The sequence below is a fragment of the Sceloporus occidentalis genome, unplaced genomic scaffold (assembly GCF_023333645.1).
Source record: "Sceloporus occidentalis isolate IW3139 unplaced genomic scaffold, rSceOcc1.0.p SCAF_2, whole genome shotgun sequence".
Taxonomy (NCBI): Eukaryota; Metazoa; Chordata; class Lepidosauria; order Squamata; family Phrynosomatidae; genus Sceloporus; species Sceloporus occidentalis.
Window position 1 is genome coordinate 18,115,287 of NW_028316982.1, and position 26,866 is coordinate 18,142,152.

At 41.1% G+C, this 26,866-nt stretch overlaps 1 protein-coding gene across 4 annotated transcripts in view; it reads left to right on the top strand.

Moving 5' to 3' along the window:
* The window catches only part of SPATA16 (spermatogenesis associated 16), a 253,112-nt gene extending 227,750 nt beyond the window's left edge, over nucleotides 1-25,362 (top strand). For 2 of the 4 annotated variants that reach the window (XM_089507589.1, XM_089507596.1), the window contains one exon: nucleotides 25,068-25,362. In XM_089507589.1, coding sequence (XP_089363715.1) covers nucleotides 25,068-25,190 — 123 coding nt within the window. In that variant the 3' untranslated portion in view covers nucleotides 25,191-25,362. Of the gene's footprint in view, nucleotides 1-355; nucleotides 406-3,852; nucleotides 3,903-25,067 lie in introns of those variants that run through there. The other 2 variants (XM_089507602.1, XM_089507606.1) reach the window with 2 other exon arrangements.
* Nucleotides 25,363-26,866: the final 1,504 nt, after the last annotated feature.

Below are 26,866 nucleotides of genomic sequence, written 5' to 3' on the forward strand. Positions count from 1 at the left end.
ATGTAAATGTTTAAAATAATTTTAAAAGGTTAAAAACATATAAACTAGTTAACCAATTAGAAGACAGATTTTTTTTTACAAAGTGTTAAAGTATTTTAAAATAGTTTTAAAACTGAACTGAAACCATGCATATGGGTGGTTTTGTAAGGAAAGGCTTTAGGGGCTTTCCCATTCCTAATGCAGTAGAATGTTAGGTCTCCATGGCTTACTCACACCACTGTCCCCTCTTTGTACCTACTCCCTGATGTGGAAGAACAGCCAGGGGATTTTGAGGACAAGCTCTGATTGCCACTGACCAAGCACAAGGTCACACCAAAGCATTTGCTGATCACTCCTGTACATCTGGTGCTTACAGGTACTGTAGGTGCAATGCAGGCAACCCCACACCTGATCAATGACCAAGAAAATGGAGCTTTGCCTAGAAGCTGCCTGGCTGCTCTTGCACAATGATGACATTGAGCATGGAGGTACAGAATATTTTGTTGCACAACTGTGGTGTACATAAGCTGCATTAGTATATATTACAAGTATCTGTTAGCAACAGGATCCTGGCCCTCTTTTTCGCTTTCTGTTTAATATGTTAAGAAGAAAAGAATATCATTTGCTAATATGTTAATTTTGGGGCTAGCAGGAGGATCACTTGCTGGCCACTATGGGTATTGACAACTTGGAGTGTTGTTGTTGTTTTAACTAGGATCTCCTACCTTGCGTGGCCAAGCATGGAGAGTAGGAGATTCTGGGGGCTGTAGTCCTCATAAGTAACTTTTCCAAGCACGTGATACTGCATTCTCTTTGACTGTGTTCACTGTTTGACTAAGTGCTAGTTGTTTGCTCTCAAGTCAACTTCAACTTATGATGATCCCATGAACAAGATACTTCTAACTGCCCCAGTCATCTGCTGCCCCAGACATCTCCTTATTTCTGCCATGGTTCCAGTGAGATTCCTCCTTCCTAACCTGGCCTCTAGTTCTCCGTGATTAATTTTCTTGGCAGCAGTGAAGGATATGCCTTCTGCAATTACACTACTATAACACTGTGCTTACTTTACTGCAGTGGGGTTCACCAGATCTTTAGATATAGAATGGGATATCAATATTTTAATTAAATAAATTCATAGAATCATAGAATCGTAGAGTTGGAAGAGACCACAAGGGCCATCCAGTCTAACCCCATTCTGCCATGCAGAAAATCACAATCAAAGCATCCCCGACAGATGGCCATCCAGCCTCGGTTTGAAGACCTCTAAGGAAGGAGACTCCACTACATTCCAAGGGAGTGTGTTCCACTGTCAAACAGCCCTTACTGTCAGGAAGTTCCTCCTAATGTTGAGGTGGAATCTCTTTTCCTGGAGCTTGCATCCATTGTTCCGTGTTCTAGTCTCTAGAGCAGAAGAAAACAAGCTTGCTCCCTCCTCAACATTACATCCCTTCAAATATTTAAATAGGGCTATCATATCACCTCTTAACCTTCTTTTCTCCAGACTAAACATCCCCAACTCCCTAAGTCGTTCCTCATAGGGCATGGTTTCCAGACCTTTCACCATTTTAGTCGCCCTCCTCTGGACATGCTCCAGTTTCCCAATGTCCTTTTTGAATTGTGGTGCCCAGAACTGGACACAATATTCCAGGTGGGGCCTGACCAAAGCGGAATAGAGTGGCACTATTACTTCTCTTAATCTAGACACTATACTTTTATTGATGCAGCCTAAAATTGCATTTGCCTTTTTAGTTGCCGTATCGCACTGTTGACTCATGTTCAACTTGTGGTCTACTTGGACTCCAAGATCCCTTTCACACGTAGTTTCATTCAGCCAGGTGTGCCCCATCCTATATCTGTGCATTTCATTTTTTTGCCCTAAGTGCAGTACCTTACATTTCACTGTGTTGAATTTCATTTTGTTAGCTTTGGCCCAGTTTTCTAATCTGTTCAGGTCATTCTGAATCTTGATCCTGTCCTCTGGGGTATTAGCTATTCCTCCTAATTTGGTATCATCTGCAAATTTGTTAAGTATGCCCCAAATTTGGTCCTCCAAATCATTGATAAAGATGTTGAATAGCACTGGGCCCAGGACAGAGCCCTGTGGGACCCCACTGGTCACTTCTCTCCAGGATGAAAAAGAGCCATTGTTGAGCCCCTTTGGGTTCGGCCGGTCAACCAATTGCAAATCCATGTAACAGTTACTTTGTCAAGCCCACATTTTACAAGCTTTTTTGCAAGAACATTATGGGGAACTTTGTCAAAGGCCTTACTAAAATCACTTTTATTTGATAAAAAAAATAAAAACCAAAGTAAGCAGAATTGGAAACGTAGGTGTTAATTTGGGGCTCATTGAGATTGGTGATTTGTGTCAGGTTTAAAATATGAGATAGCCAGTGTGGTATAGTGTTTTGAATGTTGGACTAGCACTCTGGAGACCAGGATTTAAATCACTGCTCAGGCATGGAAACCTATTGGGTGACCTTGGACAAATCATATGCACTTTGACTTAGCGGAAGACAAAGACAAATCTCCTCTGAACAAATCTTGTCAATAAAACCCTGTGATACATTCACCTTAGGGTCGCCATATGTCAGAAAGAAGTTGACCTAACACATAACAACAACAGCACTATGCAACTTGGCTACCCATCCCCTGAAAAAATTCCTATGGCCACCCACAGATTTCTTCATACAAAATTACAAGTAATGATACGATAGAGCATACTGATCAAAGTAGTTTGTTCATGAACGTCTGTAGAAGAGCTTATCTAAAATAAATCCTATTGTTAGCCCCAACTGGAGTATACCTGCTGAATCAGGTCCAAAACACACTGCAGAAATAATCCAGTCTGAGATGGTTTTAACGGCCCTGGTTCACTGCTAGGGAGTCCTGGAAATTGTAGTTTATTGTAGCACCAGAGCTCTCTGTTAGAGAAAGCTAATGTCTCACAAACCTACAGAACAGAGTGGCACTATGCAGCAGCTAAAAAGGCCAATGCAATTTTAGGCTGCATCAGAGATTCTACCTCAACATTAGGAGGAACTTCCTGACAGTAAGGGTGTTTCGACAGTGGAACACACTCCCTCAGAGAGTGGTGGAGTGTCCTTCCCTGGATGTCTTTAAACAGAGGCTTGATGGCCATCTGCCAGGGATGCTTTGATTGAGAGTTCTTGCATGGCAGGGGGTTGGACTGGATGACCCTTGTGGTCTCTTCCAACTCTACGATTCTATGAGTTCCCCAAATTCCCAAACACTAAGCCAGGGCAGTTAAAGCAGTCTCATACTGGATTATTTCTGTAGTGTGTTTTGGACTTCAATTGGATTATCTATGTGTTGACTTGACTCTAGTTGGGATTCAAGCCTGCTTTTACTGTTTTCACAAATACAAAGATAGAGATTCAGAGAGAGAGAGAGAGAGAATGAGAATTCTAGGCACACTGATCTTTAGCACAGGCCTTCAATCACAACCAAAAGTTCACAAGAAGGATGTCTTAAAAACGGAGGTATACAGAATCCCATTTGTGCTGTTGCCTGTTACATGATGAGTAGCACCCATTCTTTGTGGCAACAGCATACTATCACCATGAGACCAGGATAGCCATAAAAATAGGAAAAATGAAACACACACACACGAAAATGCAAACAAACAGCACCAGAAGACAAATAAAACACAACCTTATTCCCTGAAACAGAGTGTAGGAGGATAATCAAATTTCTTAATTGAAGGGAAATCTATAACCAGGGTACCACAACCGAGAAACCTCTGGCTTATGTGGCAAACCAATATATCTTTGTAAAATCTTATTTTAGTATTTTATTTTTAATTTTTTAAAAAAAAGTTCTTAGAAAATTTTGACATTCCCTTCATTTCAGAAATCTGGCTCCCGCACCACCAATGACCAACCCCCACAGTAATCTTTCAGGTACCTATTAAATTATATTTATTTGTAAAAGCTTTCAGGGCATCAGCCAATATTTGATTTGCCTTGTGCTACTGTTAATTTGAATTGCTTTTTAATAATTATTTCCGTAGATGTTTTTAATGCATTATTTTAGATATTGGTAATTTTATTTATTTATTTTTACTTCTGATTTTAACTATGGTATGTTTTTACATAGACTGATCCTGTGTTCTTATGAGGAGGCACAAGGTATAAATCAAACCAGTAAAATAACACCTTACACACACACAAACATATATTAAATATTATACACACAGGTGCACACAAACACAGAGTTCAAAATATATTTAGCCATGAGGTTTTGGTACCACAATAGAAATAAAAACAAAAAGGCTGTAGGGATATAGTATGTGGAAAGTGCTAGGTGAAAGTAGTATCCTGAAAAGCAAAAAAGCAAAAGCTTTTTAAGGTGTGTTTTTTAAGTTTAAGTTTTTTTCATTAAGGTTGGTGAAAAAGGTAAGTAGCACAACACCTGATTTTCGCAAGTGAAAATTGTGCTGTCACTAAGGGTTTAGAACTCCTGCAGATTCTGATTGGTTTTTGCTCACTTGTTGCATTTTCTGAATTCCTGGAACCATGGCAGGCTTTCCCCACATATCTGTGCGCCACAGTTGAAAGCAATAAAGGGAAATTGGATTTGACCAGATGTTAATTGTTTGCCACCTCCTTGTGTAGGTTACCTGCTTAGTGAACCCTTGGCAGTCACTCTTTAGCAGGGACAAAGCTTCGAAAATGTCTAACCAGCTGTGGCGCACCTCCCATGAAAAAAAAATGAGGATCTGTAACATAGGAAGCGTGTCACTTCTGGCCCCTGTTTGCAAACATACACATTTTTTCCTAAAACATTCACCTTGCATACCTTCCAACTGTCCCAATTTGGCAAAGACACTCCCAATTAACCCTCTGTTATCCCATATTTGAAGGGATGTCATATTTAGGCAAGCTTGTTTTCTGCTTCACCTGAAAACAGGACCCAGAACAATGGATGCAAGCTACAGGAAAAGAGATTCCACCTCAACATTAGGAGAAACTTCCTGACAATAAGTGCTGTTCGACAGTTGAACCAACTCCCTCGGAGTGTAGTGGAGTCTCCTTCCTTGGAGGTCTTTAAACAGAGGCTGGATGGCCATCTGTCGGGGATGCTTTGATTGGGAGTTCCTGCATGGCAGGGGTTGGACTGAATGACCCTTGTAGTCTCTTCTAACTCTATGATTCTATGATCTTTCAGTTGCTTTTAAAATATAACTCTCTCCTCTTCCCAATTTCCCCCTTTTGTCATCAGTTTAATTAAATTACTTCAACTGAGTTCATAGTACAAAAGTAGTTTGCAGTCAGTTAACTCAGCAGGGGCAGTGAAGGGGAGAGGAGAGGAGGGCGTGGAATCTTGTCCTTCCCAATAAATTCAGGCAAAATCAAACTGCTACAGCCTCTCCCCAACTTGCATGTTCTGCATCAATATTTTTTGCCATCTTGGCAACACGCTGATGTTGCATGTCCATATGTATCCCAGTTTTCATCTATGAAAATGTAGGAGGATATGACCTTATGAACCAAGTCTTGAAGTGCCAGCATGGCGGCGGCATGGGGATATGGTTTTTGAATGACGCATGTCCTGACATCAACCCCATGCCGGTGTCACACTGCCCACCTGACTGCATAGCAGGTGGCATCATGGTGCTCTTTTGGAGTGGCATTTATATGATGCACGCTGAAAGGAGTGCCAAAAAGTGCTGCTGCACCTTTTTGCTAGCTTTAAAAGGTGTGGCATTTTGCCATTTTTTAAAGAGCTGGCAAAGCGCCAGATTGGGGCCACAGTGTGTGGTTGCAGAGCCATTCTTTCGGGGCCATCTGTTTTGCCCCTTAGTTGCTTTTGTGTTAGGCAAACAGTCTAGCACCTGTTACCATGGGGTTTTTAATGATACTTTGACAAATAACGCTGCCATTTTGCATTTGACTTTTAGGGGCCTGCAGGTCACAGAAACCCAAACTAGAGTGGTAGTTGGGTTTAATATGGGTTTTGTTGCAGCAAATGGAGTTCAAAGTATACGCATCCATTCACATTCGCTGAAGTTAGGGACACAAGACCCCGGGGAATGTGGAAAAACCACAAATAACAAAAACACTATGGAGGAGCTAGAAATGCCTATTGGAGTGTTCTCTCTAGGAATCTCTAGGTCCTTCAATGTGACTTTTGGTTAAAGTTGACCATACAGTTGCACTGGAGGACCTAGTTATTCCTAGAGAGAACATATTAATAAAATCCGTGAATAATGAAATCCGCAAATGAAATCCGCAAAAGCCACAAATGTGGAGGGATAAGTGTACAAAAGTACAAAAGTAGCTAATACTTAATTAAATCAGCAGGAGAGCGTGGAGATGAGATGACAGAATCTTACCCTTCTCAGTTGACTCAGACAAGAACTACATGCTGCAGCCTCTCCTAGCATAATAACTTTGGCCATCCTGACTACAGTCTTATATTTCTTGGTCAGATATCCAAGTTTCCCTCTGTGAAATTATGAAGGGATACTATTATACTGGCTTTGTGTCAATTATGTTAATGAGGCCAATCCTCATTTTGCTCGGCTATAAGGCTACACCGTAAACATTCCCGTGCACTTTTCCCTCCCACATCAATTCACTGTTAATTTCATGCAGTAATTGCAAATTCAAGTTGCAAACAAGTTTGGGATACAACCAAACCCTTTGAAAATCACTTTCAAGGATGAATGCTTCTCCCACACACACAGCGATATAGGTTATCGTTTTGGTTTTTAATTGTTGAATTTTATCCTTATACTGTTTCATCCTTTTTAAGGAGTGGGGGGGGGGGGGGAGATACCAGTATTTTTTATATATATATATTGAGGTATTTTAATCTTTGTATGCCACTTTGATTGTCTCGACAAAAAGCGGGTTAAAGAAATAAAAGTTTTATTGTAAAGTCGAAGGCTTTTATGGACGGCATCCATAGTTTTTTGTGGGTTTTTTGGGCTATGTGGCCATGTTCTGTGTTGATGGCTGGCCTCAGCCTGCGAGGCTAATGCAAACGAGGATTAATGTCTGGTGATCATTATCTGCTGGGAAAGCCCCTGACTCTGAATGAGTCCTAATTTTGCTATTCCTCAAGGAACACGAGAGACACTGCAGACTGGGTCAGCCAGAAAAATCAGCAGCAGCAGAACATGCCATAAACCATCCTGGGCATAAAATACTGTTTGAAAACACCGAAGTTCTGGACCATGCCAACCACTGCCATGTCAGGATGCACAGGGAAGCCACTGAAATCCACAAATACATGGACAATTTCAACCGGAAAGAAGAAACCCTTAAAGTGAACAAAATTTGGCTACCAGTCCTGAGGAATAGCAAAATTAGGACTCGGCAAATGCAAATGGGAAACCATTCAGAGTCAGGGGCTTTCCCAGCAGATAATGATCTGCAATTAGCAGACATTAATCCTCGTTTGCATTAGCCTCCCAGGCTGAGGCCAGCCATCAACACAGAACAATACACATGCAAATCACTCCTGCAGTCCCAGGCTCACACAGTATATATGCACCCAATTTTTCCAGGCAAAGCATTCTCTGAAGATGCCAGCCACAGATGCTGGTGAAACGTCAGAAAGAAACTCTGCTAGAACATGGCCACATAGCCCGAAAAACCCACAAAAAACTATCAAAAGTTTTGTTTATTATTATAACCCAGTCCCAATTGCATGAAGTGAGATAAGTGAAGGGATGGCTTCCTGTAGCCCTTGCAGTCATTTGAGGGGTGAAGGAGCACAATTATGCTTGCTAAGCCCCAGAAATATTTGCAGTGAAGGGTAGCTGCTTATGTTTTACAAAAAAGATAGACATGCCTATCCAGAAAGGGACAAAGGAGGACAGTGAAGGGATGTCATGTTGAGGAGGGAGCAAGCTTGTTTTCTGCTGCTCCAGAGACTAGAACACGGAACAATGGATGCAAACTGCAGGAAAAGAGATTCCACCTCAACATTAGAAGGAACTTCCTGACAGTAAGGTGCTCAACAGTGGAACAAACTCCCTCAGAGATTGTGGTGGAGTCTCCTTCCTTAGACATCTTCAGACAGAGGCTGGATGGCCATCTGTCGGGGATGCTTTGATTGAGATTTCCTGCATGGCAGGGGATTGGACTGGATGGCTCTTGTGGTCTCTTCCAACTCTGTGATTCTATAAATTCTGCAGATGCTACCTTTGTATGCATAGATTCAAGTTTAGAAAGAGTAACTGTATTTTAAATGCAGTCTCTCTCACCCTAATAGTTAAGACTGTCATCGTGTGACCTACATACAGTGTTGCTAGGTTTTCAAAATAGCAGTAAGGGACAGTTGAAAATCATGACATACAGGGCTGACAATCAGGAAGTATATAAATCTATATAAAAGGAAAATCTTTCAAATGCTCAAAAAGGGGCAATGCTTAAAAATAAGAGACATCTGCCAGTCCTGTATTGAAGGTATCCATTTACTTAGTAAATGCATTCTGCTCAGTAAACATTGGTTTCCCTTAACTGTGTTCTGCATCAACAACACATTATGCACAAGAGCAACCTCTAAAACAGTGTATCGATTGACCTACCATAAATGCAGTAGCAGTTATGTGTGAAACTACCTTGTGTGTAATGAATTAGCCAAGATCCATGCAAAAGTGTTAACTTAAAAGTCAAAAGGCAGAGTTGAAAGCCAATACAGATGTGAAGTGAGAGATAGGCTGAGGGAACAGTGGACCAATGTATACTGCTGATACTCCCAGCAAGCCAACATGCATTAATAGTTTGAGTGTTGGGCTATAACTGTGGAGACCAGAGTTCAATTCCCAGCTCAGCCATGAAAGCCACTGGGTGACCTTAGACAAGTCACGTGCTCCCAGCCTCAGGGGAAAGCAATGGCAAACGTCCTCTGAACAACTCTTGCCAAGAAAATTCCTTGATAGGTTCACTTTAGGGTCTCCATAAGACACACAACAGCAACAATCAGTACTGAGGGGAGGTGTATGTTAAGCTTTCCACTAGTTTCTTATCTCAGTTTGTTGCTAGCAGGTTGGCTATGACTTATGGTGACCCTATGAATTTGTCTTTTCAGCAGTCCTTAATATCTGCAGAACTCCCCTCAAACACATTTCAAATGCATTCATTCTTTTCCTGTCATTTTTCCTCAATGTTCACCTTTCACAACCATTCACATAAATCAGAAATACTTTGGCAGGGATAATCTTGCCTTTTGTATCTAATAATATATCTTTGCAATTGAACTTTTAAATTGTCCCTCCGAAAGATTCCTGGAAATCTCTTCATCCCAGTATGAAAGAAAGAAAAAATATAGGTATGGCACAGTATATTTTTGGCTTAGGGTCTCATAGCTGTTTGGTGTGAACTTAGACTTGGAAAATAGCATCAGGCAGAGAGGTTAACACAACACCCAGGTAGTGCAACATTGTTTTCTCACCACTGCAGGGCTGCTAAAACAAACCAGCAAGATCGCTACTATATATTTTGAGCTCTTCCCAGCTTATTATAGGACAACTGTGTTTTCATAGTATTGCTTCATCCAAAGAAACCATTGTCCTTTTGGCTTTTAAATCAAAGCAAGGCTTCCTATAGCAGATTAAAGAAATATAGGGAAAAGATGGAGTGTAAGAGGCACTGTGGTTTGCATAGTGCTTGGTACTACTACTACTACAACTACTACTACTACTTATTATTATTATTTGTATCCCCCCTCTCCCTGTATTGGATCGAGGTGGGTAAAAAAAGTGTGGTCCTGTTTATTTCTCCCAAATGCTTGGGGAAATGCCAGCAAACATACTGAGTGTGGGCAGGTTTCTTTTCTTTTAGCACTGAGCAAGCCACAAATGGTGGCTTTCAGCAGATCTGAGTATCTCTTTTGGCCAAACTAGATCTGAAGATACACACATCTCTGCAGCCAGTATGAAGGGTTTAAAAAAAAAACATGCAACATCACCCGTTTTGCAGGAATTGTGTAAGCCTTTTGTGGGTTCTATGAATGCTACAGCCAATAGTAGCACCCCAATATATACCCTCCCCTGGCACTGCTGATTTCCCCCTTACACTTCTGTGACCTCTTCTGTTTCCAGCGTTGCCTTTCTTGACCGCCATAAATAGATTTCATCCTTCTAGTGCTTTCATACCACTCACAATGGCTCATAACAATTGAAACCAATAATAAAATACAACATAACATATAACAAAATATAGCACTTCTTCCGAAGACTCCTAGGAATTATAGTTGGATCAAGAACTGTTGGTTGTACTCAAGCCCTCTACTCTTCATCAAAGAACTGCAATTCACAGGGCTCTCTGCAAAGAGGGAATGGCAGAGATGTCTGTAGTGTCACTAGTCTTTTTATCATTTTAACTAAAAGATTGCTGACAGTCTCCTTCTCTCTCTTTCTTTTCCTATTTTCTCTACTAGCCCACAGCCCATGTTAAGATGCTTTGTAGATACAGGGTCATCCATGACCCACAAGCTATCTATTCATTTCAAATGCAGATCGTTGGTGATTTGTTTTTTGTTTTGTCTTGTTTTGGTTTTTTTAATAGACAGATATTTCCCTGCAAAGTCAGAAGCTCTTTCCACTTACTATTGCTTGTTTGGTAGACGATGGAGAGAATAAAAAATTCTTCTGAATAAAAGTATTCCCTCTAAAGTGTTGTTTTAAAAATCCATCTCTTTGATTGAGGAGCAATTCCACAGTACAATGTACTCAACTTAATCCAGTTACCTTGTGAAAGACACTTGGTTGCTGCCTGACAGCCTTTCATAAAGGGAGAGAAAATATTTAACTGTTTGTAATTTTCACACATTATTGCAGACTAATATAATAGCGTATTTGTTAAATGTGCACCGCTCTTCTCCTCTGTGGCTAAATGAACCATAGGCCATCTCCTTTTCTGTAGTCAATTTGAAATTAACATATAATGCAGAATAATTGACTTGTCGGCCACCCAGCCATTTTACAGAGTGAATTATGCCTTTCATCTTTTTTTCCTGATGCACGAGGATGAAAAGTGCTTTAAGGTTCCTTCCTTTGGTGTTGTGCAGGCAGATACAGGTGCTTTCTCTCTGTAGTTATGTTGTGGGGATTTTAAAAAGAAAAGAGGAATAATAAAGTGAATGTAAATACCCTTTAACGACAGCCTTTTGACAAGAGATGCCTTGGCAACCAGAAAATGGGAAGATCTTTATGAACAAGTCACACACACACCAAAAAAAGAGGACAAAATCAAGACCTGATGCTGAGGGTCAGTTTATACACTACCTTTAGGCTGTTTCATCTCTTCTAGGCATGTTCTGATCATCTAAGAGGATGGGCATCAGAGCCAGGAAATTAAAAGAACAAAACCCAGCTCCTATTATCTGTCTACTCAACAGCCTGGATAAAGTTCGTCCCTAGCCTTCCAGTGTCCCAGTCTTTCTGAGGCTTCTCCCTTCCTCATCTTCAGGGTTGACCTAAGATATTTTTGCTGCCTGACGTAGAGGTTGAGTCTCTCATATTCAGAATTCCAAAATACTCAGAAAACCAAAACATTTTTCATGGATGGCTGAGATAGTGACTCCTTTGCTTTTTGATGGTTCAATGTACACAAATTTGTTTCATGCACAAAATTATTAAAATATTGTACAAAATTACCTTCAGGCTATGCGTACAAGGTGTATGTGAAACATAAATGAATTTTGTGTTTAGGCTTGGGTCCCACCGCCAAGATATCTAATTATGTATGTATATACAAATACAGGCACACCAAAATCCCAAACACTTCTGGTGCCAAGCATTTCAGATAAGGGAAGCTCAACCTGTACAGTGAGGAAAGGCAGTAGGAACAGAATCAACTTATTTGAAATGTGGTGTGAGGAGAGTTCTACCGATACCATGGACTGCCAAAAAGGAAAATAACTGAGACCAATATAGATCAAGCCTGGACTCTCCTAGAAGCCATGATGACTAAACTAAGATTGTCACACTTTGGACATGTAATGACATAATATGACTCTTTGGAAAAGATAATAATCTTCAGCAAACTGAAAAAGCAGTAGGAAAAGAATATCATATTAGAAGTAGAGAGACTATATCAAGGAAGCCATGACCCTAATTTTGTACGATCTCAGCAGAGCTGTTGATAGTGTGACAGCAATCAACAAGAACAACCCAACCTTAGCATTGAGCCACGGCAGTTTAAAATGGTGTGAAACTGTATTATTCCTGCAGTGTGGATGCTGCTGTCATATGATAAGTACCAAGCAAAAACACTTGTATCCTGTTAAAATTCTGCTTTTTAGCCTCATGTGGTAATGTCCTAAGAAATGTCATCACAGGAATCCTGCCTCCAATGCAATTTTAGTTTAATTCTATTCTGTAAACTATGGTCAAGAGGAAAAGCAGTATGGGAAGTTCTGGTGAGTATAAGCAAGATAAAAGTTGTAAAGCCCTTTGCATTTTCAAAGTGCTTTTAGAACTGATTAGTAGATCTAGCAGGATATTGTTTGTTTTATTCCTACCTTTCTACACCAAGTGGCCTACTCAAGGCAGCATACAGAATTTTTTAAAAATAACACACAGTTCTAAAACCAACAGCAAGAAATCCACAGTGGCAATTAAACAGCAGAATGAAATATGCCAAGAATTGCCAATGAAGACACATAATTTCAGTACTGTAATTTTAAAATACCCACTGAAATAAAAATAGGATTTAGCAATCATTGAAAAGCAGCAGATACAGATTATTTGACTTCATTTCCTGCAAATGAATAATTTAGCTTGTTCTTCAGTTTGCCCCTGTGGAATCTAATGATCATGAGCCTCTTGTTGACTCTTAAGAGGTCTTGTTTTCTCTGAAATTGCTGCAGCATCACATTTAATGGCAAAATCGGGATATGCTGAGAACTACATTTAGTTCTCAGATACGCTGAGAACTACTTTCTATTCTCCACCGTAAAAAAAAATATTAAAGGTTTTCAAGATGCTTTCCTATGTTTCTAGTCCTTATGGCAGCCAAACAAATTGCATACATCAGCTAAAAACTAAAGTCATGCTTTCTGCACAAGGGTGCAGTTCTCATAATTTTAAAAGACAGAGGTGACCTTGCAACTTCATTCTGAAGATATCTGTTCCAACCTTTAGAATTTCTCTGCTGATCTTTGCAGCTGGTCCATAATGTCTGACCAATTTATTTATGCCACAAATGCTTTCCTTCTCCTGTTCTTGGCACCGACCACTCTGCACGAGCCCTCAAGATCAACCTCTGGCTTCCAAAACTGACAATGTCTGCAGTACAGTTATGAGCTGTCAGTGCTAAAATCTGAAGCACCAAGGAAAATTTATAGATGGCGTAAAACGAATTGGATTTAATATCAAATTAAATAGCACAAGGAATAAACTGCACTGAGCCTATTATCTGTTTACATATTTCATTCCATAAAAAAACCTCAATTTTTATGTCTCATTGAAGCTGCCATGGCACACAGCAGATGTTTTGTGGAAAGGGACACCCTCACTCACAGAAGGTAGGCCTTGCTTGCCAAAAAGTACCTGAAGCCTCTTCCTGAAGGAACCATCTGTTCATTGAGGCTGACAGAAAGTCAAGCAAAGCATTTGACTCTGGATGCCATCCTAAGAGATGAAGTTGCTCATTTAGTTCATAGGGTCTCACCTTATGAGAAAGTAGCATGTTCGGCCCATGCAGGGAGTCCATACAAATAAACAGAGATTGAGGAAAGATTTTTTTCTTTTCTGGGCTACCACTTACAGAAACTAGCTATGCTGGCTGGTAATTCTGAGGTTGTTTGCATACCTGTCACCTGTCCCAGTTTTCTGCTCAGTTGTCCTAGTTTTTCAATTGCTTTTAAAGTGTCTCAGTTTCTCTCTCTCTTCCTCCCATTTCTCCTCTTTGTCCTCAGGTTAGCATCAATTGCTAAAAACAGTTTTAAAATGCAATAATAGTTTGCTGCACTTTACTCAGTGTGGGAGAGGAAGGGGAAGGTTCTTGCCCTTCCCTGTAGACATAGGCAAAAACAAACTGTTGCAGCCTCTCCCAGCTTGTGTATTCTTCCTCATTAATACATTTTGCCATTTTGACCGCAGTCTAATGTTACTTGTCAGTATATGTCCTAGTTTTCATCTGTGAGATGTTGGTGGAAATGGAGTTGTAGACCAAAAAAGTAATTTTTCCAAGCTCTGCAAACAAGATTTGCTTCATTAGGAAATCCAGTTGTCAAAACAGTGGTTACAACTGTAGGATTTCCATGTTAGGACTATTTCAGGCCTTGAGATATCAGGGCCAGAACATGAGATCTGGTGACATGATAGGAGCTGGTACCTGGTTAGGGTTACCATACATCCCGGAAAACTGGAACAATCCCAGGTTGGAGGGTCTAAAAAATGTCCTGGACCAGTTGGGCCTTTTAAACCCACAAATCCCAGCTTCCTGCTTTATTCAATGCCATGGGTGGCGCCTCTTCCTCCTCTTCCTCCCACCAATTGAACACTCCAGTCAGACTGGAGATTGACAAAATGTGCCTTGTTCAATTGGTGGGAGGAAGAGGAGGAAAAGGTGCCACTCGCGGAGGAGGCACAGAGAGCGCCTATACTGCAGAGGCCCAGCCTGCCTCTTCTTCGCCTTCAAGTGAGTCCTGAAGAGGGGGATGGAGGGATAAATGGAGGGATTCAAAATCAATATTTTAATGTGTATTTATATTGCAACACAGTGGACCCTTTTCTCTGTTCTGGACCACCCACCCACCCACACGTAAGGGAAAAAGCGTGTATGCAGGCACCATTGTTGTTCCCCCTGGGCAGCTTCCACATAGGCTGGAAGCCGCATACAGCACGAGCGCAATTTATATATTTTGCCGTTTGCTAAAGTAGGATGCCATTGTGTAAAAAACAAATAAAAGCAAAACTCACTGATAAAATGAAAGCAACAACAGTGAAACAGTCAAAGAAACATTGGAATATAGGAAACAGCACCATAGAGATCTGAAGGCAGCTGACCTTGTTTGATGTTGGAAGCTAAATAGGACTAGGACTAGTTAAGTATAAGGATGAGACATCAGACATGTCCAAGTAAGACTATGAAGGAATCCTGCCTGAACTCTAGCTGCCAGTCATAGTTGACACCACTGAGCAAGATGGACCAATGGTCTGTCTCAATGTAAGGCTGTTTCCTGTGTTCTTGGGTCTTCAGCAAACCCATATTTATTATAACTTTTTTTAATAACCTGAACAACACAGGACTCCAGAAATATATCAATTACTAGAACTGGCCTTGGAGGAGATGATATAAGACTCAGTTGCTCTCAGAGGCATTTCTAGGCAGTGCAGGGGATACCAACCAAACTAGGTGACACCTCAGAGGGGACTGTCTGCCTCCCAGTGTGGAGTGTACGGCCACACCTCTCTGCAGGTAGACTGGGACTCACAGAGACTGAAGATCCTGAAAAGCACCTGGTCCACCTGCCCAGAGGTGGTGAGGCAAGCCAGGATGCATGTCAACATGCCACATTCATAAAAGCCTCTACCTTTGCTGAACGGTGCCTGGGCCCTTTCAGGACTTGCAAATAAGGCAGGTAGACTGAAACAATCTGGGACACAGACAGTACCTTTGAGTGACCTGGTCCACCAGCCATCAGTGACAAGTAGATCGGAGCTTTTGTCTTCCATGACTGCCTGATCTATTTGTGAGAAACCATTGGCCTGGCAGCTGTGTGCCTGGGGATGACAGCGTGAGTTATCACACTTAAGTGGCAATAACCTTAATGATGTCACTGGTTACTCTTAATAGTTTCCGCCCCAATTAGAACTGAGGTTGCCATTTGACCATGTTGGGATGGTCCTCAAGAGCTTCCATCAGAAGCCTCTGCCGCTCTCCATTTCATGGTAGAGCCAGGCTTGGAAACTGATCTTCAAACAACTATATATATATTTATGTATTTATTTCTGTGTTGAGATTGCACCTCAGCTGTTGAGTGCAAGCTTTGCATGTGCATTGGCTCTAACACACACACACACACACACACACACACACACACACACACGTACGTAGGAGTATTGGATTCTGGGAGATCAGGGCTCAAAACATCACTCAGTCATGGAAATGACACTCTATCAACCTCATGATAGGTTCATCTTAAGGTTGTTGTACACTGGAAGCAACTTGAAGGCATACCACAACAACATTACACAAGTGAGACTATACCTCAGCTATTGAATTCAAGTTTTATGGACAGAATGTCCCAGGTTCTATCCTAGGCAACCTAAATCGATTAGAGCAGTTTTCTAAAACCTAGCAGAATAGCCCATTGCATTTCACAAATAGTGCCATCCCTGTCTTCAAATTAAGGAGCACAAGCACTCCATCCTTCCTCCTTTGGCAATACAAATACAAGAATGAAATATAATTTGCTTTCTTTCCATGTCTGCCTGTTATCAGCTAATGGCAGGGCTGGCCCCGAGGAGGAGATAATTCTGGCTAAAACCAGGGTGGAAATCATGCAGCTCTCCAGACTTCAGTTCCCACCACTCCACACTGCTGGCACAGGCTGCTGGGTCTTACAGTCCAAATCCAGAATCATGAAGGATGGCCTGATACTTATCTATGGAGTGTGTGGATAAATAGCCTCACTGGATATAAGACAGCTTCCTAAGTTCTTTGAAACATCCCTGCGTTGACCTATAGCGTGTATTTAAATGTTAATTATGTATGCATTGCTTTTGATGGGCCACAGGCATTACTTTTAGAAGTAACTATTTTGAAAAGGAACAACTTTCCAAAGGCAGTAGCAGCAAAAGGCAAGAAAAAGCACAAAACAACAAAAACCTCAGCAAAGAGCATTTGTGTTCTTTCTGTGGGGCAGCAGGAAAATGGCTGAACAAGGTGCTGCCACCCAGAAGGTCCTGTCCTATGCATTCTCCAAGCACATGTCAGACCATGATCGGAGACAGACCAGAACTTCTGTCACTTAAAGGGCAATATCTGCTCTTCCTCTGAGCAGTCCCTTGTAGTTTTAAGTCAAAAATGCTTTCATCAGAAACAGCCCAATCCTTGTGACAGTAGCATTGGCAGCTTCAATGAAGACCTGCTCTTTGATATCCTCTCACTTGCCACCTGCCAACTGTGCCTCTCCAACCTGACATACAGGTCTCACACTTTAAATGCTTTTCCACAAAGAAAAAAAACACAAAATAAAATGCTGGCATTTCCCAGGGAGATGCAGCCGTCCTAGCTTTTCTTCTTTTCGATGGCAGATCAACGGGAAACATGAAAAAGGAAAGGAGGAGGGGGAAAAACAGAAAAAGAGGGAAAGGGCTGACGTTCTCACTCATGAATTTGCTTTTAAAATCAAATGTAAAGGTAAAAAGCCATGAAAAAGCACTATAGCCATAACTGCCTAGCAGCTGTTTTTGTAATATTCCTCTCCCCCCCCCCCCCCCGGCCTAATGTGTTGTCAAAAGACGGAGGGGTGTGTGTCTCTATTACTCCCCATTCTCTTCATATGATAATTTGTTGCTTGCACAGACTGGCTACATATAGTTTAATTATAAGGCTTGATTGGCTTCAGTGCTATGGCAGGATCATTGTCAGATGCAGCGGTGGCAGAAAAATCAATTATGCAGCCAAGAGTTCCTCCCAAACCTTCACACGCCATAACAAGAGGGTGATTATTCTGAAGTCTTGCTTTGATAGATGAGATAGAAATAGAAAATACTATGGCTGTAACTTGATGTGAAGCACTAATGATGGGATAATATGATCAGCCACTTAAAGTTTTATTCCAGAGCCTGGAAATGTTACTTTTTTAGACTAGACTTGGGATTAGAGACAGAAGAACCAGCCATGAAAATCAAGGAAAGAATATCAACAATTTAAGACTCACAGATGACATCATGCTGTTTGGAGAAAACAGCAAAGACTTGAAACAACTACCGGTGAAAGTTAAGAAAGAAGGTGCAAAAGCAGGGTTATAGTTCACTATTAAATAAAGAGCACAGATTATTTTAAAGTGGGTAGCAAAGACACAGATAGTTAAAGATTTTCTGTACCTTGACTCAGTCATTAACTAAAATGGAAGCTGTAGGCAAAAATTCAGAAGACTACGACTTGGAAAGGCCACCATGAAGGAATTAGTTAAGGTTCTCAGGTATAAAGGCCTATCATTCAATAACAAAGTCAGGCTCATTCAGGCCATAATATTTCCAATGTCTATATATGGTTGCAAAAGCTGGACAGTGAAGAAAGCTGACAGGAAGAAAAGCAATTTATTTGAAATGTGCCGAAGAGTTCTGTAGATAACATGGACTGCTAGAAAGACAAATGAGTGGGTCTGAGAGCAAATCAAACTCTCCATAGAAGTGAAAATGACTAAACTAAGGCTTCGGTACTTTGGACATATCATGAGACAATGTGATTCATTGGAAAAGACAATAATAAAGCTTGGTAAAACTGAAGGCAGCAGGAAAAGAGGGAGACCATTCTACAGGTGGATTGATTCAATCAAGGAAGCCACAGCCCTAATTTTGTAGTATCTGAGCATGGCGGCAGATGACCAGTAATCTTGGAATTCACAAGATCACCATAAGTTGAAGTTGACTTGACGGCAAATAATCGGAACAACTAGGCTCCATAAATTACATTTTGAAAGTGTGGCGTGACTAAATGAGTCAAGTTTGTATTCCTATTGTTTTCTTGGAGACACACTAAGCGATAATTCCACAATGTAATTTTGTGAGATGCTTCCTTCCACGTGACATTCCAGCTACTGGTGGGAAATACATCATATAGTCTTGAGCAGCTATCATCTTCCCATACGGCAAGAATAGCAATTTAAGTGCTTGGGTGGAATGAAGCTGTGCCAATTCTAAGGCTTTTTCCAGATCAGTCTAAGAAACATGACTTCTTGTGATACGGCTCCTTGGTTTTTGTCATGTTATGCTAGTTTTTGTCACCTCTGCATCTACCTATTCCATCCTTTTGGGAAGGCATTTTGTAGCAATTGCTTGGTTCTGCACTAGAGCTCTTTCAAAGGTGTGGTTTTTTTAAAAAAAATACTGGGGCATGGCTTACTGAAGTAGTCTAATGCTATGAAGGCAAATTTTCTCCTGAGGTATTATTATTATTATTATTATTATTATTATTATTATTATTATTAGAGTACCAGTGCTGTAATGCCAAAGTGCCATGTTCTAGATGTACTGAAACTGTTTTAAAAATAAGAGAAAAGAACAAAGCATCCTTTTTTTTGTTCCAATACATCTCAAAATTAAAAAGAAACTCACTCAAGGCTGGGAATACAATGTTGCAGTTGGGGCTAGGAATTGCCAGAAAATAGTCTAGGACAACAAAAACATTGTTTGAATTTTTTTTGAATTGATTTTTTAAAACAACAACAAGAAATACAGCAACAAACACCAGAAACTCCCAACAGATTTGTCCTGTCTGAAGGAGGCATTTATCATGAAACACTGTGATGCAATTTGCTTCAAGAAGCAAAATGCAGATGGGGTGACAGTGCCTTCCCTCCAGCTCCAAACATTTTCATGAAGCACTGCCAAGCTATCTGCATGTGCTGAAGATTACAGAGCGAGGGGTAGTTTCTTGTTTCATTATGAATATTTGTGCTTCAGTTTGAAAACACTACCCAGCACAGGGAAAGGTAGCTCTTCACGTGCATCAGCTGCACCTCAGACTAAATAGTGCTCAAAACGGCAGAACTCAAAGCTCAGTTGGAGAATTACCTTGTGAAAAATGTGAGAGGGGAAAATGTCATCAACATATTTATATGAAGAGATAACAGGCAATTATCTTTGGCAGCCAGATGTTGTTGGACTACAACATCTGTCATCTCAAACAGCAGGCATGTGGGCAAAGATGACAAGAGGTGACACCCAAAAACATCCCAGAGCCTAGGAAGAGCAGTGGAAGGAATGAGGCAAGAAGGGCAAAAGTGACAAAGGCAGGAATGGGATATGCCAACTAAGGTGCCAATATTTTCTATTCAAGACCTCGACAAAATACAACAAAATCTACATTTTGGCCATCCGAAATACACAAAGTACAATATGAAAGCTTTCAAAGCTTCACTAGCTTCTTCATCAAGCAATAATTAAAACCCATACAGAAGAAGAAAAGGATGTTACAGTCACAGTCCTACATTTTTTTTTCTCAGATGTGCTTCTGTTGTCAGTTAAAATGGCCTGGAGGGATATCATTGCAGGCAGAGGCTACTCTCCTTCTCATCCATGTGAGAACAAGGGACAAAGGGCAGTAAAAGACAAGGTAATAAAACTTCAGCTCCATTAGCAACAGAAAAGTAACTTCCCTTGAGATCCAGGCTGCCCCTGTCCTGCGTGAAGCTAACGGCCCCTTTCTTAGGCAGATAATATTGAATTTCTCCAAAAAGTCCCTTTACTCTTAGATCTGGAAAAAAGTTTAAGTGCTTCCTCAACAAAGTGCACCCAACAATGTAAAGTCAAAGGTTTTCATGGTGGGCATCCATAGATTTTGTGGGTTTCTCGGGCTATGTGGCCATGTTCCCAAAAAGTTTCTTCCTGACGTTTCGCCAGAACCTGTGGCTAGCATCTTCAGAGAATGTTTTGCCTGGAAAAATTGGATGTATATATACTGTGTGAGCCTGAGAATGCAGGAGTGATTTGCATGTGTATTGTTCTGTGCTGATGGCTGGCCTTGGGGAACTCAGAATTAGCATAGAAGAATTTTGAATTTTCAGGAGTTTCCACACCACTCAAAAGAATATGAGGAGGGAATCCCAAGTCACATTGAAAATAGTAGACTGAGTCCAACATATCCATAGAAGGAAAGGCAACAGATACAAAAGATATATTTATGAAAGGATAGGAGTGTGGTTTCTTAAAGAACTAAACTGACCTTTTAATAACAGGAGCAGCCTCCTGATCTTCTTCTGAAGCTGTCCATTAACTGTAAATATATATGTCAAATATTATATACCCCAAGCAGGGATATATGATTACCTACCAAAAGGGGGAGAGAGAGAGAGAGAGCATGGTTTGAGACTGTTTGAGCATTGGACTGTGACTCTGAAGACCAGGGTATGAATCCACACTGGATGATCTCAACCAAGTCACACACTCTCGGCCTCAAAGGAAGCCAAAGGCAAACTCCTTCTGAACAAATCTTGTCAGGAAAATGCCATGGTAGGTTCACCTTAGTCATAAGTCGGAAGCAACTTGAAAGCACAACCCACCCATCCCTAAAAGCCCTCAAGAGGTTTCACAAACATATTTATCTTTTACAGAAATTACACTGAAATTACACTGAAAACAAAAGTGTAAACATGAAAGGGAGGGGACCACTGACTACAGTAATAAAGCAGCAATCCTCATCTTAATGTAACAAACAGAAGGGCAAATAGTAACATTTCATTTTTCCACCTCGCAATGAGCCAGTATGGTGTAGTGGGTTGAACATTGGACTAGGACTCTGCAGACCAGGGTTCAAATCCTGGCTTGGCCATGTAAACCCATTGGGTGATCTTAGGCAAGTCACACTCTTTCAGCTTCAGAGGATGGCAATGGCAAGCCGCCTCTGAAGAAACTTGCTAAGAAAACCCCATGATAGGGTCACCATAATTCAGAAACAAGTTAAAGACACACAGGAACACCACCACTGCAAATTGCAGCCAACAGGTTGCCAAACCAGCCTGTCTGGAAATGGCAGCCTGCAGCTAAGGCACCACCATGACAGAAGGCTTGGTGCTGAGTTCAGATCCACGTAAGCTGTAAAAAGGAAGGGGCACTTTCACTGGATCCTCTGATGAAGATCTGAAGTAAACAGGCAACACCCTAGGGAATAAAGTGATCCTTCAGGTACCATATGTTACATATGGGACAACCAGAAAGAGAGAAAATGGATATTATGGATAGTCACACTACATTAAATCTGTGTCTGAGACAGAGAATCATCCTGCTGCTACCTGTTCACTAAGCAACTGTCATTTTAGCACATACAGCCCCATATATGCAAGATCCTTCATTACATTGATGCAACAATAAACAAACCACATCCACAATTATTCATATTTGATGGCAGAGTGATGCACTGATTTAATTTTACTTCTTTTTTGAATGAAAAGGAGTTCAGCTGTTTGCAATCCAGGAAGAACAGAGCTCCTTTACCTGTATATCTCAGAACGGAGGCAGTGTGGTGGCTTAGTAGATAATTAATTGCAAACTTCCAGCTATCTTGTGCTGACTTTATTGGGCTATTTGCATTTCTGAGAATGGTGATGCCTATGAATAAACATGAAAGATGACTATATGTAGCTGGAGGTGGGGGGAGAGTTATTCATATGGAACACCTGGATGCTGCCCTAATCTGTATATAGTAAGATGCTCTTTTAAATTGTTTTAAAGCTGTTCATGATGTTGGGGGGGGGGGGGGCAGGGAGATAAGCATTTCAATATGCCACTTATTTAAAATAATTATTGGTTTGTTCTTGAAAAAGATGGATGGCACCTGCAAGAATTATTGTTTTGCATCCTTTATTCTTTTACCGAGCCCTCTGGTGAATGATATTTCTCAGGAAAATGTATTTATTCAGAACTTCATTTTGATTTAATAGAAAAATGGCTCTTGCCATGGCAGTGTGGAACGCACATTTTTCTCCCTGCACTGACTTTCAGCCTGCAAAATGCCAGAAGGTCTGATTCTTCTGTTGGCATTCTCTCCTTATCAGGCAAACTTGTTCAAGATTAATTTTCCTGGTGTGCCTTCCTTTAAACGGGCTGTTTTTCAATGCCAGTTAAAGACAGCATTTTGATAAATTCCCAATAGTAGTGTGCACAAGCAGAATGAAGGCACTTCTGTCAATCCATCCCACATCAGGAAAATAACAGATATATTATGAAGCTTCCGTATGCATGCATGAACACACATACAGGTGCATACATGGTCTAAACAGCATGACTTGTCAAATGAGGCAAGACTATTCTGTTTTATCTTAAGTGGGATGCATTTTTTGTTGTTATGTGCCTTCAAGTCATTTCTGACTTACAGTGACTTTTAAGATGACTCTGCCATGGGGTTTTCTTGGCAAGATTTGTTCAGATTTGCCATTTCCTTCCCCTGTGACTGAGAGCATATGATTTTGCCAAAGATCACCCAATGGGTTTTAAGGCCAAGCAGGGAATTGAACCCTGTTTTTCAGAGTGATAGTCCAGCACTCAAAGCACTATGCCACGTTGGCCATCTCCTGGAGCAAAAAGGCAAAAATTTTGCATAAACACACTACTACAATGTGAAGTCAAAGGCTCTCATGGCTGGCATCCATGGTTTTTTGACTTTTTTGGGGCTATGTGGTCATGTTTTAGAAGAGTTTTTCCTGACGTTTCGCCAGCACCTGTGGCTGGCATCTACTACAAACTATCCAGAGAACATTCTTACTGGACACCATAGATCACAGGTATAACAACATTCACCTTGAGGGCCAGATTCATTTTGAAGGACTCTTTTTCAGGAGGCCACATTCCAGTACTTGCTGGGTACAAAGACAAAAGGATGGGAGCAAATATACCAAACCTCTTCCTGCCAAGCTGAGGAGAAGCATTTATATTTCTAGAATCAAGGGGAAGGGGGGCTGTGCAAAGGCTGAGAATCCACCAGGCTACGGTATCCTAGGAAGGGGCTACATGGCCATTTGGGGAAACACAGAGAGTCATAATTGAAATATCACAACCTGAAGTTCCCCAATCCTGTAAACAGAAAATATATATACATACACATAAAGCTCAGATCAAAAAAATCTTGTAAAGGTTCCAATTTTTTAAACTGTGCAAGGACTCTATCCACATGACAACATGCAGAGTTCAAACTATGACAGGTCTAAACCCATGGTTCTCAACCTTGGCTCTCCAGTTTTTGCAGACTTTTAATTCCCAGAAACCTTTGCTCGCTAGAGTTTTAAAGAACTGAAGTCCAAGCATCTGGAGGACCAAAGTAGAGAACCACTGTTCTAAAGAGATTTTAATATCCTACAGATCTGTGTCAGTTTCAAGTACAATGAATAAGCTTGACTTCCAGCCAAAGGTACTTTGGCAATATAGCAATGTAATGAAACTAGCGATTTACCATAGCTGAAACCCCCAAGAGTAAACAGAAGACTAGCTCTCTTGTTTGAGATCTAGAGACATATCCATGTTAGTCTGGAATATCAGTATGCAAAGGGATGTTACAGAACCTTTGAGACTAATTGAGCAAAAGACATTGTAGCATAAGCTTTGATAGACTTGGTCTACTTCCTCTGATCGGAAGTAGACCAAGTCTATTAAAACTTATGTTGCAATGTTTTTAGTTCAAATAGGGCCAAGACACACTGCAAAAATAATCCAGTTTGAAACTGCCTTTAACTGCCCTGACTCAGTACTAGGGAATTTTGGGAACGGTAGTTTGTTGTGGCACTAGAGCTCTCTAACAGAGAAGGCTAAAGATCTCACAAAACTACAGTTCCCAAAATTCTCTAGCACTAGAGAATAGAGTAGTTGTTTGGGTGTTGGCCTAGGACTCTCAAAACCAGGATTCAAATCCCCACTAAGCTGTGGAAACCCACTGGGTGACCTTGGGCAAGTCATAATCTCTCAACCTCAAAGGAAGGCAATGGCAAAAAATCATTCTGTACAAATCTGGCTAAGAAAACTCTGTGATAGGCCTTAGGGTTTCCATAAGTTGGAAACAACTTGAAAGTACACAATAACAAGTTCTCTATTCCTGAGCAAGGTTGTCTCTCTTTAAAAATGAATGAAGTCTATTTCAAGAGTAATTTCCAAAGCAAAAATGAATAGACAAAGCAGCAACAGATACAATCCATGGGTCTTCTATTGTTTGGGTCCACTCCCTTTTCTTTCAGAGAAATTAGGTATTGTGTCTTAGGCTCCAGTTCCCATCTGTGAAATGGGAATACTATGGGCCTCTGGGGGGATGAGTTCTGCGCCTGAATGATAATACAATCTTTATCATTTTGAAAGGAAAGTAATCCATTTCACAAAGAATGTTGACTATCTGCAAGCAGGTGAATGCCGCATTGTTTGACAGCTCACATCCTTTTATGTTTACTTGCAGGTGGGAATAATAGAAGACTTCTTATACCAATTAGAAGATAGTTTCTTAAAGACCAAGAAACTCAGAACAGCGAGGAGGCAGAAAATGAAAATGAAGCGGCTTCAAAGTGAACAGCCGTGCTAGGCCTGCTAGGGGGAAAGAGGCTCCCATCCTGCACCAGAGATGGCAAGAGAGGACATTAATATAGCAGGAGTTTGACAGCTGGGACAACAAAGGCTGGCCTTCAAATTAATGAGGTGTCCCCTCCTGTACAGCTCGTCTTTAGCAACCAGCTCCTGCACTTCATTAGTCTCATCTGACAGGAATAAATGTCCATGGGATGCTTGACTAGATTTCTATGCAGAACAGCCTTGTTTATTCAAACTTAGTGTGGAATTTGGATCATGGCAAAGTTCTTACATTTCAGCACTACCCAAGTGGTGCAGGTTTGCATAAATCTTCTCAATCCCGTCATGGGCCTTTTCCAAGAGAAAATCCTCTAGGAAAATGCATCATGGGCCCTTTAAATCCCCAGTGCTGTGAAGCAGGCTAGCTTCTCAACATAAACTGCATAGGCATGGACTTCACACACAACAGAGAATGGCTTACTTTACTGTTTTATTTTTGTTCTTAAACTGTTCAAAAATCCATTACCCAGTTATATTAGGCATGGCCACTGGGCTTGAAAATCTGTGGCAACAGGTGCCATAAGAGATTCACTAGCAAACTTCTGGAGTACTCTGTCAAGTCAAATATTGTGTAAGCACCCTAAAGACATTGGATCCCACCTAATCTTGGAAGCTAAGTGGCGTCAGACCTGGTTAGTACTTGGCGGGAGGGCCATCAAGCAATACCAGGTACTGTAGGCTAGATTTCAGAGGAAGGTAACAGTAAACCACCTCTGAGGCTGCATCTATACTGCAGAAATAATCCAGGCTTACACCAGTGTAACTGCCATGGCTAATGTTGTCGATTCTGGGAACTGTAGTTTGTTGTGGCACCAGAGCTCTCCGACAGAGAAGGCTAAATGTCTCACAAAATTAGTTCTCAGAATTCCATAGCATTGAGCTGCTGGTGTCAATCTGGATTATTTCTGCAGCCTGAGTACTCTTTGCCTAAGAAAACCCTATGAAATTTAATGAGTTGCTGAAAGTCAATAGGCAACTTGAAGGCACATACACACACAGCATGGGGATAAACAAAAGCACATCCTTGGTGTGGGTGACTAAGGACGATATCACACAAGGGAAATGTACCCTCATCCCGAAGAAAAGGGAAAGTAGACTCAATTCAAAAATAAGCCAAGTTATGTGATTAATTATCACCTGTGAAGAACGAAATTCTGGTCATTCCAAAGGCAAAGCAGAGCGAGTGCAATATAAGTTATCATATCAGTACATACCATGCGGATTCAACAATTCGAATGGCACCCTTGCATGTGCTCAGTGGGACTCTGAACGCATTGTGAACTTTTATGCTTCTGGGGTGAAGAAGGGGGCCATTTCCTGTTTCTACCCCAATGTCTCCCTCCTTGGTCTTTTGCCCCTCTTTCCAGCCTGATGCCGTGTCTTCCTCCTTGGCCCTTTGCCTCCAATTCCAGCCTGATTCCATGTCTCTCTCCTTGGCCCTTTGCCCTCCTTTCCAGCCTGATGCCATATCTCCCTCCTTGGTCCTTTGCCTCCGATTCCAGCCCAATGCCATGTCTCCTTCCTATACAATCATATGTAGCACAAGCATTCACACACATTCTATCAATCTAAAAGCACCAGCATTCGCACAATCTGTCAGAAAAAATGTTGCTTGCAAAGCGACTGGTGCGA